The sequence below is a fragment of the Alligator sinensis genome, unplaced genomic scaffold, assembly GCF_000455745.1.
Source record: "Alligator sinensis unplaced genomic scaffold, ASM45574v1 scaffold400_1, whole genome shotgun sequence".
Classification (NCBI taxonomy): domain Eukaryota; kingdom Metazoa; phylum Chordata; order Crocodylia; family Alligatoridae; genus Alligator; species Alligator sinensis.
Window position 1 is genome coordinate 4,137,697 of NW_005841897.1, and position 19,539 is coordinate 4,157,235.

Here is a 19,539-nt window from a genome sequence, read left to right on the forward strand (position 1 = left end):
CCTGCTGGGAACATGACTGAGGTGGGGAGGAAATCCTGTGGCTTCACAAGGAGAAAGGGGGTTGTTCCCCATATCTCCAGCCTAAAACTTATGCTTCCAAGCCCTTCATAAACGTCTGACCCTCTCTAGGTGCAGAAATAAATGACAATTTTCATCTGATCTGGCCCCTGAAAGTGCTCTACAGTAGGGCTGTGCGAAGCTTCAGGTGGCAATTTGATTTGGACCGATTTGGTGGCTGAATCTCTGAATCTGAATTAAATCAGGGGACCATTTAAAGGTCCGAATTGATTCAAAGCTTTCCAAATCTTCGGAAAAGATTCAGAGAGCTTTGATGCTTCAGGCAGTCTCCGGGGGTGGCTGAAGCAGGGAGCTGCAGCTGACTCCGAGCTGGTAAGTACTACTACTTGTCTTATGCAACACAACAATAAAACACCCTTCAAGTTCAATGGGAGCTGGATTTGATCCTAACATACTTCCTGTCGTGTGGCCATACGTAACTCTACGTTTGCTCCTCCTCTTTGCTCTATTGTGCTCATGCCTTTTGACTGGATGCTCCTTAGGGCACGGGCCTGTCCACCACGCAGCAGAAGTCTGCAGGCTGGTACCGCAGAACCCACCCATGAGGCTTCAGAAAACAGCCCTGCCAGAGCGGCTGGCAAGAAGGCACCGAGTGGGTCACACGTTCCTTGGGAAAGTCACTAGCTACATAAAAGCAACCCAAAAGTAAACAAGGCCAAGCCATAGCTGATTAGCTCCCCTGGATCCTGAAGTGATCTTGGAAGATGCTGTATTTACATTAACTACCTCACTAATGGCATTAATGCATTTCAAATCCCAGCGTCCCTTCCACTTTAGCATTACAACCCAGACCAGCGACTATCTACTGCCAGGGGTGGATAAATGCCCGAGGCCTGTGCTGATTGCTAAACCATTCCCTGCCCTCTCCCTTGACGCCAGTGACAGGGGTTGATGCTGGATCTCCATGGGGTGGTGACCCCGGAGAAGACTCTAGCAGTGTGAGGTCACTCCCACCCCCCAAGCCCCTCTTTATCAGTGCGCTGAGACGTGAGAGGAAGTGAGTTCAGCCAGAGTTTGTCTAAACATGCTGTGCTTTCTCCGAAAAGTGCTCAGATCTCCTCCTTTTTCCCAGGCAAATCCCAACAGCTCCAAGGTAACCTTCACCCTTCTTTCTGCCTTAATGTGGCAGAGGAGATGAAGGAGGGAGTGCACGAAGGGAACAGCATGCTTAGCTTACTGCTAGGGCCCAGTGGAGCTGGGCTGACTCCCACAGCAGAAGTATCTCCACACTGAAGTATTCAAAAATCTCAGTTCAGCCCCCCACCAAGATCATAAGGTTAACTAAAAGTCAGGAGTTTGGGGACGTAGGGGGCTGGAGATAGGTTGTGAGCATTTTGGGTACACTCAGGTCATGTTCGCAAGCTTATCTCTGCAAAAAAAAAGGGCAAGAAATATTTGGTCCCTCCCCAAAAGGAAGCAGACATCTTTACCTAATCCCAGGACTCCAGTGATTAAATCCCCTTCCCCCCGCAGTTAACATTTATGCTGTGGTTAATCTGTTAAGGGGTACGCCCAATTTAAGATGTCATAAAATGGCAAACCAGTCATAAAAGCATTCTACATATAATGCAGAATAGTTTTATAGATGGTTTGTATGGAGCCTTAAATTGAATGTGACAGTTCTGGGGCTGCCAATCAGCTGATTGTTGGCTCCAGCCATGGGACTGTACCAGGGCCTTGAACAGGCCCTAGGGGCTGGCAGTCAGCTGGGTATCAGGCCCAGCTCTGGGCCTGCAGACACCCAACTTTCAACTTGTTGGTACAGGCAGAAGTTGCGATCATGATCCTGGACTCCCCCTGTAATGGCAAGTAGACTGGGCATGATTGAGATCTGATCCTCAAACCTCAAATTGTGCTTCAAGCCATGCATGCGTGACCTGGAAGGAGGCACGATTGTTGGGATTGAGGATCAGATTCCATGGTGCTTTTAAATGAACATGAGCCAGGGGCCTTTGTGGAAAACACCATCAAATATTCAGAGAACTGACAACACTGACAGAGACTAGTGTTACAGACATCAGGTAAAGTCCTAACCCACGGGAACTAATACAATCAATTTCAACAGAGCTGAGATTTCACTTACATGGAGTACGTTTTAGACTAAATGGTAGGAATTGCCCTCTAATCTGTGGTGGGAGGAGTAGCAGCAGTAGATGTCTGGACCATTTATTAATGATGACACCTTTCACATCTCCTGAGTCTCGCAGATGAGACCAGGGAAGAATGAGATGAAGGATTAATCTGGCTTTATGCTCTATACAAAAACACCTCTATCCTGCACAAGCAACCCATAAACTGCACTCAGCTCCGTCTCACAGCTTAGTGTGGGATGGGAACAGGAAGAACACTGGCTGTTTTGATCAAATCTTGAAAACCAGAATGGAAAAGAACAGCTACAAAACTCTCCTACACAAGAAAGGAAAAAGTGTGGCTCTTGTGGAAGTGATGAGCTGACAGAACTGCTAAAAGCCCTCAAATGCAGTCAGGCAAATCTCCCACTGCCCAGCTGGAAGACACCCTCATCCTGAGTAGCCAGACTCTGCTGACACAGCCCAACCCTGATCTGCAGAACCCCTGTTCTTCCCCTGAGCAAAGCATGTCAGAAAGTTCAAATTGCATAGTAGGGCAAATTTGTACCTTGGAAAGTCTGTGCTCAGGATGGAGGTGAAATCCCACTGACTTAATTTTCTCTTGTGATCTAATGAGTTTTCCAGTCCAGGAGGTCACAAATGAGCCACTGGTGCATTAAGCTACAGCAGTGCCAGCTTACCCCTAACTCTCTCTTGATCAGGGCACCTTCTTTTTTTTGCTTTCCTTTTTAAGCAATTCTGCTGACAGGATTTGTCAGGTTAGTTTCCACCCCAGCACAAAGATCTTGGCTTCTCCCAGGCTAGTACCTAGCATCCAAGACACAAACGGAGAAACCTTGCAAAGATGGGCCCAAAAGCAGAATCACAGGGACTGGGTTGGTTTCTACTTTCTCAGTGCCTACTGCTAGCAAACCCCATAAAGTAATAACAGCACTTCTAGAAGCTGTGTACACATTAATAACCAACTACCTTCACCTCAACCCCAACCCCAACCTTTGCTCACAGCACATACCTTATCCCATGAGTAGTCGCAATGAAACCACTGGGACTATTCAAGGAGTGACAGTACCATTCAGCATATGAAGAGGCAAAACTTGGATCAAACCGGTCAGTCCTCTTATCAGCCCCAGCAGCTAACTACATAGTACCATTATCCCCACCTTCACAAAGGGGGAGACTGGAATGGCAGCATGACGACTTGCATAAGGCCATGCTGTGCAGTGAGTTAATAGCAGAACCAGGATCCAAAATGGCCCTCCTGCCAGCATAGCCCTCTCTTTATTCTTCAGACTGTGCTGCACTTTACAGGTCTAGGTTATGTCCCTGCCAGTCACTAACGAAACTCTGAATGACTCCAGGCTCATAGGGCCAGAGAAGGAGGTAGAAAGTCCCCTCTCACGCACACCAACTGTGTGGGCCTGCTTGGTCTTAGCTGCCAAAGGGCATGCTTGGACGCTTGGCCAGCTTTTTAAATTTTCTGTGCCAGGGCTCCAGCAAAGAGTTTGGAGGAGCCTGTCTCCCTGCTGTATTTACAAAGCAATGACCTATCCTCTGCCTGAGAGAGCAGCTCCAAGATCCATGAATGAGTGAATGAAAATTCACACTCAGAAAATAAAACTGCCCATAGAAAGCAACCGCACACTGGGTCCAAGGACTGGCAAAGCAGTGTCAATCCTAACTTGCAACAAATACCTGTGCAATTCCTCTAGATCTAAGCATACTGGAAAAAGCTAGCTGAAAGGATGCATCTGAGTGTATCTGCACAATTCTTTTCGCTTCAGGAGGTCAAAGCTGTAATTCAATCACAATCAAGAAACTCCTTGCCTCTTACTGTGTGTAAATAACTCTTTTCAAAACCTATCCCTTCCAGGGCAACATGCCCTTCAAGACTTTAATTTGATCTTTCTCTGTCTTCAGGTCTCCCAACACTGAACTTTTCTTTAAGAGTAAATTAAGCGGCATTTGTTTTATTTCCTGGACAGCAAGGAGGGATGTAGAAAGGAGAGAAGATGGATCCATCCTAAAGACTGAAGTACTGTAGAAGACAGTCAAGTGAACACTGAGAAGTACAATTTGTGAAGGGAGGCAATATCTTTTATTGGACCAAGATTTTAGCTGGGGGAGATGTTAGCAAGCCTCTGGCCACAAAATATCTTCCTCCACAGGTCTGGGAAAGAAGCAGATGCAGCCTACGTTAAATGCCAACTCTGAAGTTTGCCCAGTAAATGTATTATTTAACCTCTCCATCTTGCTTCACACACACTCCTTCCTGGGCCAGCTTAGATACAACAGCAATGTCATTACAAGTAAGGAAATGTGGATCCATTTTTATAAGTAAATGACGGCCCAACATGAGTTGATCACAGGACAATGCAACGTAACGGGGCCAGAGTCCTGAGGGAAGTATAAAATACTGCTGTGCCGCAGATAACAAGGGCTGGTAGTATACACAGCTCTGCGGTGCTGGAATGTCTCTTATCACCTCCATCTCCTTGGCCCCACTCTGGGATTAGTGTGCAGCATGTATAAAGAAAGTGATAATCACAGGGAATGTCAAGAAAATGCTGCCTGCCCAAGCCCTGCTGCTCTGGTCTCAAAGAAAGACAAAGGTTGAGGTTTCAAATGGGCCAAATCAACTGGCTCTGAATCAGGGTTGGTTTCTTCAGGCTCTTTGGAAGTGCCAGGAAAGGACTAGATGTCACTTGTGTGACATAGGTAGGCACTGTGTATGCATCTTAATTTGCATATGAAGCTTCAAAGTTTATGAAATCAAGGGATTAGCTTCCCTTGGTTAAAGCCAGACCTAGGATCCCAACACACGGTGCGCTGCACCTCATTGAGAAGCTTGGAGCCTCCCTGTTCACTACAAGGTATCAAACAGCTCTGCAAGTACACCTCCATCCTGATCTGTAACAACTCTGCCCCACATGCACTTCTTCCCCCACCTCTCCTAAGCAGACTGAAAAATCTGTAGTGCTGTTTTGCTATTTGCATTGCCAAGGACTATGCTGAGACCATCATCCCATAAACACTTGGGACCCAGGAATAGGAAGCACATTTTGCTGCTTATACAACTGTAAGCATTGAAGCACCAGGTGCTTTTCAATGGTCCCGGCGCTGTGGCGCTTGCATATGTAAAAATGCCCAAGAATACTAGCTCAATGTAACTAGCTCAATGCAAGAATACTAGCTCAATGCTCACTCGAGCATCGACCCTTCTAGAACCACGGGGGCTGAAAAATCTTCCTTTGCTTCAACCAGTTTTCACTCCAGAGGCAAGTGCTGCCTTCACTAGGCCAGAAGGCTGCACCCTTTCTTCATTCTGAAGCAACCAGTGGGAAAACAAAGCCAAAGAGGACCCAAGCCAGTGAGAAAATCCTATTCTTACTTCGTGATAGTCACAAGATCCTTATATGGTTTGCTATGTACTTTTCTTTTCATATGTGCAGAATTCATTAGCTGCAGTGCTCTGCATGGTGTTTCAGTCTGGACAGCTGAGCCAAACCCTTCGGTACAGCCTTGGTTCTTGGCATGGTCCAGGTCTACCCCCCACCCCAGGAAAGAATTAAAACAACTCAATGGAACGAGCCATCTTTGTATGCAACCCCAGAAAAAACCCAGGGAACTCCTCCTCAGAGACATTCTTCAGGAGACCAACAAATAAATGCACTTTTTAAACTGACCTAAAAGACAGTAGCCCCCATCCCAATTCCCTTCTTTAAATGTAACAGCAGATGGAACAAAAAACTAGGCCCAAAAAAGTCTTATCATAGGCTCCACTCCAAGATGAGCTGCTTCTTCCATTTATAGCCACATTCAGCCCAGCTTAGTTGCAACATCTTGTACTCTAAGAAGTAATCTGTGTGTGCAAGTGTTTGTGTTTGTATGTGAGGGAGGAGAGAAGAACACAATCTGGCCAATTGTCAAGTTATCTTGTTTGATCACAGTGAAGTTCGATGTTCCCAAAACAAAGTTATCTCTGTACAATCTTAATTCAGTTCTTCGACTCTTTTTATATGGATTATTGTCCTGGCACGTTACCCAACCTACCCTATCTAGTGCTGGCCAACAGCAACATCATGCTAGACAGGACCAGGGATCTATAAAAAGTTTAAAAGCCAATTGTTTCATTTGGGCAAGTCAATTCTTATCCTATTTCTTTCAGGTGGTAAATGTGGCCTGTTGGCAGGCTGCACTGAAATCACGTGTTAATGGCTTACCCGGAACTGGAAGAGATCAAAGTGGAACTTCTTTTATATCTCAGCCAAGATAAGTCTTTTAAAATCTTATCTGCCTGCAAGATTATTAAGCTAAATGAGCAAAAATCTAAAGAGGCCAAAGGAATCAATGGGTGAGAGTAAATCCCAGAGCCTTACTGCCTTGTATTCCTATTGTGACCATTATCATGAGCTACACAGAGTGGATTTGCAATAGCCTGGAAGTCCTTTCATTAAAAGATAAAATCCCCTTCTCCTCTGCCTGGTCCCTCATGTAATCATTTCTACCTATGAAAATCAGAGTGGGGGGAGGGGGGGGACTGATTCTCATTTACACTGAGGTCCTTTTACTAGATTGCAGCAGCACAAAAACAGCTTACTGAAATGGAGCCTGGGCCTCTTCTGTGTTACTTCTACTTAGAATAAATCTAAATGGTGATTCAAGGGGTAAAGCCATGGAGGATGAGTCAGAGGCTCAATAGGTGGCACTCTTCCTTCAGCATCCTTTATATTCAGGCAGCATCCCAGCAGGCTGTGCCGCTGCTTTTTGGATGAACACAAGGGACCTGACCTTTAGAGACCCCAAGCACACTCATCCCAGCATTTTTCTTGGAAAGTTTTAGAGGCAACTCTCATGCTGATGCATTGAAATTAGAAACAAGAGAAACTAGTTAGATCATCTAGCCCAGTGCTGGATGGCCCCTGCAGCACAACATCTAGTGTTCAGTCTAGTCCAAAGCGAAATGACTCAAGCAACGGGGCTCCACCACTTCCTCTGGGAGCCTATTCTACAAGATCAGAGATCTCAGCTGATGAGGTCACCCCTTGACAGCAGACCCACAGGGACATACAATGGGGCAAACAAATTCCTTCATTCATTTCCATTTGGCTCACAATGAAGCGAGAAAATGAGACACTGAACCTGTTAAATAAGAGGAAATAAATTCAAAGTTTGGCCCTGATTCACATTTGGGAGGGGGCGGGGAAGAGGAGGAAGGGTTGGGAATAAAGGGGTGGGTATCTGTTATGTCAAAAATATTAATAGCAGCTTGAGACAGTAACACTGCAGTCACAGAAGTGATCGCAGTACAATGCAGAGATACCCGGGCTAGCCTTAAATTAGCTGGCTTGAGTACTGGGAGCAGCTCAGCTGCGGCAGCATGGAGCACAAGGCAGCTAATTTACTAGACTTCATAGTAGTTTTTGGAGCTTGTATTGAGCTCTAAACTGCTAGCCCCCTATTTTAAAGCAGAGCAGGTATGTCTCCACTGATTTTAAAGTGCAAGCCTACCCTGCCTACTGCCCGACTCCAGACTAACACAGTTAACTATCTCTCTCTCCATTACACAGGAAACACTTCAGAGACTGCAGGATCAATTTACCAGAAGAATCATTGGCTTGTGATCATCACACATGCTTATAATGATCTACTTCTTGGCCTTAACTGCATAGGACCATTACCGTGTTCAGACATTGCTCCCTATCTGTGCCCACGCTGGCTCTGGAGACTGGTAACTGTCACTGCTAGGTCATTTTTGCAATGGCATGAGATTCTCTTGCCCTCATATGTGCACGCTCTTGCTCTCGCTCTTTCCGGATAATTGGCGCTGCATGCTTTCATCTTTCCAGATTATCTCATGCTTGGCACCTGCCCCACATGTGCATATCTGGCCTCTGTGTGTTTTTCACCCCCACTCCTCCACTTTCAGTCCCTCTCTGTTTGGGATCTGAGGCTGTAGGCTCTTTCCTGTTTAAGAAAAAATATACAACTCGTAACCCAGCCCAAATGTGTCTGCTGGTATTAAGGAAATGTTTCCCTGAAGCTTTAATCTCTCAGCGCAGCTAAATTGCTGTGCAGCTCAGGGACTTGGAAACGATTACTCACTGTTTATCCACAAAGCCCGACCCACAATTCTTGGGTAGAGTTGCTGTGTTTATTAACTTTTAAATCTTTTTAAAACCCTGGCTGCACTTAGGCAACCAAAGCTAACCAGTCAACTTCATCTTGACAGGGCCTTAGCAAGAGAGACACCATGATGCTTGGCTAGTGCTAAGCCTCTCTGGATGGACCAGGGAATTAACACAGTCCGCTCCTCAAGGCCATAGGGATAGGGTGACCATACATCCTGGTTTGGCCAGGACAGACCCAGATTTCAGAGGCTGGCTGGTGCACATTTAAATGAGTGTCCTGTGTGCAGGGCATGGGACGTGGAGGGAGAGTGGGAGAAACTGTGAAACAGGAAGCCCTAGCAGACAGCAAAAATGCCTTAAAATAGGTTAGCTTAATTAGTGGAATGACCATTAACACTAATTGAGGAGGGGGCTACATGCCTCCCTAGTGAGGCATTCCTCTCCCCTTTGCCCCAAAGGTCCTCCTAGAAACCATGGACCCCTTTTTTTTCTTTTCTGGAGGTCTCCTTTTACAGACTTCTGTGGGGTTGAGACTGTACAACCACTTTCATCAGCTCTGAGTGACATTCAGGGACACAGGCAGGTGGGCTGCAAAGGAGCACTGAAGTGTGGGTTTGGTTTGGATCAGTGTCTAAAGCTCAAGCACTTCAACAAATCTTCCTGAAATTATTGAACCTAAAGGGGCTGTAAAGAGGGGCTGGCAACCCAGCTCACCTTGCCTCAAAATCCCGGGCAGTCCCTCGGGCGGTCCAGAAGAACCCAGGGAGGACGGCAACAGCTTCCATGAGAAAATATGTTGTTAAAACGTTATTAGTAATCCTCTGAGCTCCAACACAGCTCAAGCCCAGCTACAGGAATACAGTGACTGTTTCCATGAACCTGGCCAGTGGTCCACCTCAACCAGTCTCTGGAAGAGACCAGAAGCAGCTGCTTCAGATGGAGGGTGGGCTCGTGTTTTGTACGGACATCCTGTTACCACAGTTATTTCATCTGCCTTGGCTTATCTACCTTGAGAAGACTGCTTAAGAGAAAAAAAAAACAGCTAGACAGGAAGCAGCAAGAGACTGTGGCCAAGGGCAGGAGACTGAAGCTATGAAGACAAGGCGACATTAAACTGTGCTATGTCCTTGACAAAGCTAGTAGGCCGCAATATATAAACATGGCAACTCAGGAAGCCCAAGGATGGGGTTTGAGGGGACTTAACCAAAATAACTGTGATGAAGGTATGATGCACAGGAGCACTGGGAAGAAACGGATGGGTTTTCCCTCACCCCAGTCATGTAACATGGATCGGAGCTCCCCGAGTTATGCATCTCTCTCTCTCTGGCAGGGGTTGGTTTCTCCTGACTCCAGTAACGTCTGTTATAGTGCTCAGCTGCCCTTTGCATACTCTTGCAATTACATCCATACATTTTCTCTGAGCAAATACTGAGAAATGAGCCACATTACCCTTGAGGGTAGACAGAGCCAGCTTGAGACTCCTGGGGGCCGCAGACAGCAGCTAAGGCATTGACCTCTCTCTCCTCCCACTATGTACTGGGTGACTTGCACTACACTATCTTGTGCAGTGGGGACCAACCTTTTTGGAGGTGTGCCACTTGGATCACCCTCCCTTGCTTGATCTGCTGCTCTTCTTTCTGCTCCCTGCCCTATTTGCCACTGTGCTGCCTGTGCTACATGCCACACACAGAGGCTGCCCATGCCACTTGAGCTAGTAGATCTACCAAAGCCAGAGTCCTTGGAAAAAGTGGTTCACCCCTGGAACCAGAGCAGGAGGTGACTGTGAAAAAGTGGACAAATGCCCACTGCGGGGTAAATGCAAACACAGGTCTCTTTCCTCAGTCATAAGAGAGTTAAACGGGTTCAAAGCTGGGGGAAGCAGGGACACAGCATTGAAAGAATTTACAGGTTAGGAAAAATTGTATTTGCCTCTGGGAGCAGCAACATCCTAGTAAAAGCCATACATCCATGGGTTAATCATGCAGTCACTCTCTCAGAAGAGACTAAAGCTGCAGCTTTTAGTGGAAAAGACCAAGATGACTGAGGGAGATAGGACAGAGAATGAGAGAAGGAAACTTTCATCTCGGTGTCACTAGCTCTGCTCCAGTCCAGCCCCACATCACTAGTGGCAGAAATTTTCTGCCATCTGGAAGCAGTTAGTTGGTCAGCACTAAAGGAGCTGGAGCTCTCAGTCTACTTGCCCGCAGCAGGAAAACCACCAACAGCCCTCCACAACCTCAGAGAGGATGAAGACTGAAAGGGCTTGGAAAAAGGGACTGTGCTTTCACCAGAAAGAGGTCCACGTTGCAGAGGTTCAAGCTCATTCTGCCACTGCCTGCCTTGCACCAATTCCTCGGGCAAGTATCAGCACCCCAAAAATCACATAAAAGGAAAATGAGGGACAGGTAAAAAGTGACCTGCCTCACACAGCAAACTGGCAGCAGCCTGGGACAGACCCCAAAAGTCCTGCCTTCCAGGCAGCTGCTCCAGCCACAAGGACACTTCTTCAATGGCTTGGAAGGCACGCAGATTAAAAGTTAAAGATCTGGGTGATCTTCTGCCTCACCGATCTGCGTTGCTGTAAGCCCTCCAGTGACAATCCTAAACCTCCTCCACGTCTCTCTGCAAATCCTAAGCATTCCTGTCCCTGCTATTTATTTTATTTACACTCTCTCTCCCCAGCCCTGGAGGGAACTGAGCTGCTTTCTACCCAGAACTCCTTCTCTCGTTTTCCTCACCAGACATCAGAACCAGCAAAAAGAAACAGTTGATATTCTTTCCTTTTCAAACTACATCTAGTGCCCGGGAGTTTGCTGGACAATTCGATCACCCTGGAGCTTTAAATCTGTTCATCAGCAGAGAGCTGCAAATGGAGAGACACTGACAACTATCTGCATCTTCCTCCATGAACTGTCTCCACCCAGTTGCCCTCAGGACTCATAAATCTGCTCTGAAATTGCAGTGAAGATCCTTGGTTACTCAACACCAGTCTCAACCTCTGTTATATCCTTCACCCGGGACTGCAAAGCAGTTTAAAAGAGGTGAATTAAGCACCACTGCCTCCAAAAAAGTAGGTAAGGATTACACTCATTTTACAGACTGACATACCGAGGTATGCGGAGAGAGCACCACATGCAACATGTTCAAGATGACAAAGTACATGCAAGGAAGAGAATTAGTCAGGGCAAGTTATACAAAGCTCCTCCTGAAGGATTTGGCTGGCATCTACCCAAGCCAATGGGAAGCCCTCAAAAGCCCTCCACTGTGGAGGTATCAGGGATGCCCCATGCCACAGCACTTCAGCGTGTATAGCCATCATGGCCCAGCCTCCTCCCCCCATGGTTCCTGTGTCCCGGAGATGAAACAAAAGGGAATTCTAGCAGCGCAGCTAACACAACTCCCATCACACCGTCTGCTGAGCCAACAAAGGCAACAGAGCCCAGATACAGGCTTCAGGCAAACAGAAGCAGCTAGTGGGTGCAGGGTGTCACCGATGCACCTCTCCTCCCAGCCAGGTGTGACCCACACACGTGCAGGGGTCTAGAAAGGGGCATCAGGGAGGCAGTGCACAGGTGTTGCCATGGCAGTAAAAACAGAAGAGAGGCAGTCTCTAAGCCTGCACTCAAGAAGGGAAAACACCAAAATGACAAGCACCCAGCACCAACAAGTTACCACAGGAGCAGGCACGTCACAGTAAGGAAATGCACCAGGGGTAAAGTTATGCTTGCCTTGTGCTGGTGGAAAGGGGTGACAGAGCTCACGCGAGTGCCTCCAGCCCAGTTTGAAGGGTGTGTGCGGTCACTCGTACAGTGGAAGCAACACTGTGACAGTTGCAAGTGACAGCGACAATGACAGTGAGTGAACTGAGAATGTAAACCCCAAAATCAGGGGTAGGACTAAGAGACTGCGATTGGGTTAGGGAAAGGACTGCGGACAGGTGTGCAGGAGTGCGGTTCCATGGGTGCATTTACTGTAATGGGTGCGCAGGCTTTAAATGTGGTTTGTGTGAAGAAAAGCTTATGCTAGATATAGATACATATCTATATGTATATATAAAACTACATCTATATATATATATATATAACTATATAGATAGATATGGATATTTTTTTCAACAAAAAAAAAACCCAGTTGTACACAGCGAGTGAGGCCACCACCCGTCTGGGCCTTCTCAGAAGAAAAGCCAAGCAAATAACAAACCACCCTACTCTTCTCCCCTAGGACGGAGCCATTCAGATCAGGCTTGGAGTGCTCTGGAGGGAGGAAATATTTGCATTGCTGCTGCCTGCTCTAGGATACATATACTAGAGGGGGCTTCAGTCTCCAGGGCCATCAGAGCAGCATTAGACTAAAGCGAGTAAATGGAGAGGGGAATAAAAAGAAGACAGAGATTTCCAATCTGTGCACAATGCTCTTTGGATTTAAATATGAACATAAATTAATAGGTGATTAGCCCAGCTCTCCTGCTCCTGGCTAACAGCCAAATGGCATTTGAAGCTACACAGTTGAACACTCCTGCACTCACACAAACTAACTGCCTCCCCACAGCAGTTTCCCCATAGCTAACTGCTCTGCTTGTTTGGTTTCCTTTTCTCTGTGGTTTGCCTCTGAACAGCTCAGCTCCAGGTGACAGCTCTCTTCCTCCAACTGGCCCCTTCCTGCATCATATGCTTTCCTGGATGCCTCCAGCAAAAGCAGTGGGGCTGGGATGAGGGGTAGGAGGCTAGCAGCACAGGAACACAGCTGAGCTGCTGACAGATGAAGCTCTGGGGAAATAAAGCCAGGTCTCAGTAACAGGCCGGAGACAGCCATGAGCTGTTAACAGAGACAGCCATGAGCTGTTAACAGCTTCCCTTCTTCACCGTTTGCAAGGTTCTGCTGGAGGGGCAGGAGCAGTGAGGAGTTTCCAGCACTGTGTGATCATCTGATGTGACCCAGTCTCTGGGAGCATTTACCGGCTAGAGGAAGAAGGGAATCGGTCCAGATGGTTCTTCTGACCAGTGAGCCAGGTAACAAGAGTCTGACATCCTAAGTCCCTGCAAGAGCAGGGTTCCAGTGGGTTCAGAGATCTACTGAGCTTCACCTGTATCCAGAGGGAACACCCTTCATTCTGCACTGCAGATCGGCTTGCCCCATGCTGCTGGACGGTGTCTGAAGACTGTGCTCTCAGCCCTTGCCTCCCTTATGCTGAAAGCAGGTGTGTCACTGAGCTTTCATGAACCTTCAAATAAAAACTCCCTGCAGCCAATCTCAGAGACCAAATGGAAACCCATCCCCATCTTAGTTCCACACAGGACACATTTGAGAGCCTGTTTTTCTTATGGGCTGTTCCACGCATTTCCATGGTCAGGGAAGATCTCCAGTTGTTTGGCATGATGGCAAATCACATCCCAACCCAAGATGGCAGGTTCCTTCCTTCACCCCTCAGCCACAGATGGCAAAAGCCACCTGCTTCCTGACCAAGAGTCACCACTGCTTTTTCCCAGTGGAAGAGGATGGCTATTAGGACTTCCTGTTTCAGCTACTAAACATCACAGGTCTTTTATGGCTCCTTGAGTTTTAGTCCATGACCTTGAACCCCCAGATGCAATGATGGCATCACCACTGGACCTGCTCAGGCAGATCGGTGTCTAGGTAGCCAGGAAGTCTTGGACCATGCAAAATGGTAGCCAATGGAACCGATAGGCTTTTATAATCAAGTAGTAGAGCAACCCCCAAAAGGCAACTCCTTTCTCTTTCTTCCCTCATCCCAGGCATTCTCCACCCCCCACCTGAGAACCTGTGTGAAGAAGGGTTAAGTTGAGCATCTCCACAAAAGGGTTCCTAGAAGCACATGCTGTATACCACTTTCATTAAGGGAACCCCACCACTCTCACAGTCCCTATGCTGCAAGTTCCCTGCTCTGCTTGAGCAAACATGGGATTTCTCAGATACCTGCTCTACTCCCCTGGATCATGCTCAGGAAGCCAAGTGCTGATCAGGGCCCTTTTCCCCTAATGTGGCAGGAGACTGACTGCCAAGCAGGACAAATGATGGGCAGTGTCACAGACCATGGATGGAGGGGTCTTTCTTTGTCTGCACTCACTGGTGCAGATATAGGGGAGCAAATGGTATGTGATACCTCAGAACGGGGTCCGACTGAAACCAGCCCAGGAAGCAGCAGTTTCGCAGGCAGCTTTGATCTGCCGGCAGAGGAAGGGCAGCTGGAGGCTGCAGGGGGAGCAGAGGGTTTGTTTCACTAGCTTCTAGGCTGTAAATCTGAGCTCAAGAGGGGGGATAAGGAAGAAGACCCTTTCTTAGCCTTTTGACTCTGCTTCTTGGCTCTTCCATTGGACACAGGGTCGCTCGGGGACTGAAAGCCTCTTTTGTATGAGATGAGGGAGCATGGCTGTCTTGTTCTGTAAATCTTACCCCAGACAGCTGTGCCATTGTGCAAACCTCATCCTCAGCAGCTGTCCCAGGATTCGGGAGCTTCCTTTAGTTCAAAGATATCCCTTCTGACAGGCAGCTGTCCGGGGATTCAGCAGCTTAGGTTCTGTCTCCAGGCCCTAGCAAAGGGCCCAATTCTGTGCAGTGCTGAGATCAGCATCAGTGAGAGAAGAGGATGATCTACACCTCCTTGAAAGTGCTTTGTATTTGACAGGATCAGGCTCATCAAGCATCCAGCTGAGTGGATGGTCTTTGAGGGGATTACTCATGTTATACTAAACCCAAAGTGGGTTGGATTGCACTCATTTCTGAGATTTTGCTCAGCTGTGCACAGTTGGAGACTGTCTACTGACCTGACTGCAGCTGTCCTGGGGGGATTTTCCTTTCTTTCTAAAATGCTACAAGCCCACAAGGTAAAGGGGCATCACCAGTTCTTCACCAGTGCTGCAAGTCTTGGAGAGGAGGGGACAAGAGTCACGACCGCTACGGTCTAATCCCAGCTTTGTAACCAACTCCCCATCTGACCTGGGGCGCCTGTCAGGGAGACTCTCGGCACAGGATCTTCCAGCTTCCCCGCAGCGGGGAAGCACGACAGTGGAGAGGAAGCAGAGACGACTGGATCCGAGGACAGCAGCAGCAAGTTCTCCAGTGGGAGCTGGAGCAACAGCGACGCAGACAACGGATGAACTAACACTTGTAACCCTGTAACGGGGGTGGGGATGAAGGGACTGTGGTGTCAAGTCTGAAAGACCAGTGGACTTGGGTGCGAGTACATGGGTGCGCATATTGTAATGGTTTCAGGACGCCAGCGGGCCTTTGTACGGGTACGTACAGTATAACGGGTTTATGATTTTCCTTTTTGGTTTATGAATAAGAGTGTAGATATATATAATTTTATGCATATATCTAAGAGATATATTTTTATAATAAACTCTCCCATCTGACCTGGGGCAAGTTGTGATGAAAGTATGGCTTCTCTTGACACCTCAGCCTTGGGGGGGACCAACTTGATGTACTCTGAGCCTGATGATTTTCAATGGGGCTGTGAACCTGCCACTGCCAACAAGATCAGCTACAACAGGGCACCACTCCCTATTCCCCTGCTGCAATCCTGCTGACAGAGACCAACTCCCCCACCTGCCTTCACATATACAAAAGACTCCCTTCAACGCTCTCTCTGGGCACTAGGATGGGGAGAGAAGCCTTTTTAGAGGCCACAGTATCCCGTAAGTCAGGGAGAGGGTCATAGGCAGCAAGTTTCAGATGCAGGAAGACCCAATCAGTAGGCACAGAGAGATCTGCATGAGACCATAGGATTGTTATTCCACAGATGGTACAACACAGCTGAGACCTATGCCGGAGGAACAGACGGGCCCAATATAGCTTCTTCATTGGACAATGTAGTTTCCTTTTCTGTGGAAACTTCTGAGCAGAAGGTAGCCTAGTCAAGTGCTAATGCCACCCTGAAAAGCCAACGCCCATCTCCCAAGCCCCAACATAGCAGTGACTAGAGGGTCCAGCTGCCAGTGACAGAAGAGGAGAGGAGGAAATGGTGTTGCCCACTGGATCAAGTGTAACCAGAGGCCAGCATTCCCCAAGCAAAACTACTCTAACAAGCCTCTGAAGGCAACCGGCCTGGCTGGAAGACACTGAGCAGGGAGGATGCAGAAGCTCCAGAGAGGTAATGGCAAATACAGCAGGAAGCTTGGATACCGTTTGTAGAGTCTACATGGCCACAAAGGATAACTGTAGCAGAGAGGACAGGAGGAGAGAACTGCCTTCAGCACCAGTCATCTTCAACCACTGTTCAGAGCTAACAAAGCAACTAAGGAAAGAGCTGCAAAGGCCCAAAATTGCCTTGTAAGGAAGACTGGTCAACTCCCAGCTGGGCTAGGGAGTGAAGGGGAGGGGGTGGGAAGGGCTGTTTAACTCAGTGGCCTAGCAAAGACCTCCCAGGGTCCAGTTTCAACAGCAACACTCCACCCCATAATTAATACATTTGTGTGTCGTGGAGAGGAGCAGGGTGGGGAGGGGAGGTTATGGCCTCAGACACAAATGCTGCACCTAGCAGAGGAGGGAAGGAATCAATGATGGGGAATGGAAAAATAATTAAAAAGCTGGAAAAGAAGTCTCATGTTAAAGGGGGGAAATAAATGAAGGCTCCAGTCCTGGTGGGGGAGGGCAGCTGGCTTTAATGTCTAATGCAGGATTAATTGAAAACACAACAGTGCTAATATAAAACAGGGCTCCAGCTGAATAGTGGCTCCAGTCCATGACACGGTTTTTAGTCTCTTGTTCCCAGGACCAGAAGGAGAGAGATCTTGATTTCTGCTAATTGAGAGGCTGCTTTTTGCCTCAGCATGACAAAAAATATTGACATAATGCACAGCCATTAGCAACAAAATGAAACAGCAAGTAATGTGGATGTCAAGCGCCCTCCAACCACATCACCACAATGGGCCAAAGGTTTTTCACACAGAGACGCTGGCAAGGCAGACGAGCTGAAAACTAGGACTAGTAGAGTCAGAAGTGTCCCTTCTTGCAGGCAGCTGAGGGCAAGTGGACCTTCACCGTTTTCTCTTTCTACCTGATGCAGGCTGTGCAGTCTCATGGTACCGTGCTGCAGGTACACTGGCAGTTTTAACATCCCCAACAGAGTCACCTGTGCCAGAACCACGTTTAGTTACCTGGCGGTATGGAAAGCAGAAGCCTCAACACCAAAACCACTCAACCTTGCCACAAAGGCTGAGAGAGGGACAACTAGAAGGCTCTTATCTTCCTAGAGGGACAGCTAGAGAACAAACGCACGCATTTAGCACCATATTACACAACCATCTTCCCAGGGATCTACTTACCTTCTTCGCTCTTTGGCGGATGCTCAGCCATTACTGGTTGTGGCTTTGATTCTGGTTGGAGAGGCTGACTGGTCAAGGAAGGCTCCAAATTCTCCATCTGCCGGACTGGTGGGGTTGGGACCTCTGCAGCCTTCGCTACCTGGATTTCTACTCGCTTGGTGGTGACATCGGGCGCGGGGGTGGTGTCAGCTCTCCGCTGAGGCATCTCTGGGATCTTTGAGGTGGGGGCTTCCATCCTCCGGAGAGATGGCTCCTGGGACTTGCCTAGAGTGATTTCAGTCCTTCTTGGTGTGGGCTCAGGAGGTTTGTGCCCCAGCACCTCTGCTCGCTTGAGGCCAAACCTTGAGAGCCCCGAAGTGGAATTCTCCACTTGCTTGGATGAGATATCGATGGAGATTTCTGTTCTTCTGGACACCGGCTCAGGGAGTTTGGGTCCAGAGAGCTCCACTCTCCTCAGGGAGGACTTGGGCGACCTCTGACCCGGTGACTCTCCATGTCTGGCAGCTGGTTCTGAATTTCTGGCACCAAGATCCTGGAATTTCTGCGTGGAGCTGGATACAGCAGACCTGAGGAGGGGGTTTGGGGTTCGTCTTTGTGGAGTGGAGGAATTTGAAGACTGGTCGACCTCCTCAACCTCAAAAGATCTCTTCAGAGCTGAAAAACAGAAATAAAATTCAGAATTAATTAAGAAAGCTGTTGTCTTCCATCTGATGGTATCAAAGCACTCTACAAACATTCAGGAATCCTCATGGCCTCCCTCCACACCAGTTAGGTAAGCCAGGATTAATACCTATATTTAACACATGGGGAAACTCAGAAACAGAAAGCTGATGTAATTTGCCCAATAAAACACAGCAAGTTAGTGCCAAGTTAGGACCCAAACCCAGGAATCCCAATTCTTAGAAAACAGATGGCTCAGGTCACTAGGCCTGAGATCTCCTCTGCCACAAACCTAGCACCATCACATCTGCCTGCATAACGCTGGGTGTAGGTTGCTGTTGTATTAGAGCTCTCCGCTGATGAGGGCTAGAGCTCCTACACCAGCTTTGTAGCCATGTAGATGACTTCACGAGGCACAAGACAATGTGGATGGGGCTTGGGTTTCAATCTGAATAATGAATCACTGCTTCTTCCACCCCAAAGGATGCAAAAGTAAATATAGGGGATGCCTTCCAGTAAAATAACACAAATCCACCCTCATTAAAGCATCCAGACCAGATGGGGACCAGAAATCCCAGGCACACATGCCAACGAAAAAGAAGGGTGGGAAAGAGAAAAGCTTAAGTCATGTTTTAGTAACAAAGCAAAGCATTTTAAAAAAAGATCCAGAAAGCCCTAATACAGTACAAGCTATCATAGTCCTCACTGTACCGATGGGGAAACATGAGGGTATGTACAAAGGAATAAATTCAATTGGTTAAAAAGAGGGCATGGATTTACTGCAGAACAGCTGACATGGTAACTGTGTATGTGCCCACTGTTTCTCAGTGATAAGTGGAAGCTAAGCAGTAGTAACTTAGCCCTAGTGCACTGAGGGAAGTGTAGTTTCCACTTATTGCAGTGTAAGACTGGACGCATGGATAGGTGCTGCAAGTCAGCCAGGCTTTTAACTTGCTATAATTTTTTTTTATTCATTTGCCCATGTCCTGAGGATCAGAGAGGGTAAACAATGTACCTGATTTTATAAAGAGCCAGCAACAAAACCCAGCATATCTGGGCCTCACAACCATGAGCTTAGGACAGAATACTTATATTTAATCAACTTATAATAACACTATGTCTCCACACCATCATTTTGTCTCTCAGCTCCAGCCCATGGTGGCAGTAATCTGTGCACATACACCACCATACAGCTGTGTGCTATTTGAAATGAAGCTCTTTCATGTCATTGATGTCCTGTCTCAAGGGACCCAGACCACTTCCTGTAGTCCCTTTAATGCACAGAGACAGCTTTCCCTA

General features: G+C 47.7%; 1 protein-coding gene across 3 annotated transcripts in view; it reads right to left on the reverse strand.

Annotated features, from left to right (window-relative positions):
- SEPT9 (septin 9) overlaps window positions 1–19,539 on the reverse strand; it is a 238,179-nt gene that overhangs the window by 85,817 nt on the left and 132,823 nt on the right. For all 3 annotated transcript variants that reach the window (XM_006018333.3, XM_006018334.3, XM_006018335.3), the window contains one exon: window positions 17,581–18,234. In XM_006018333.3, coding sequence (XP_006018395.1) covers window positions 17,581–18,234 — 654 coding nt within the window. The remainder of the gene's footprint in view (window positions 1–17,580; window positions 18,235–19,539) is intronic.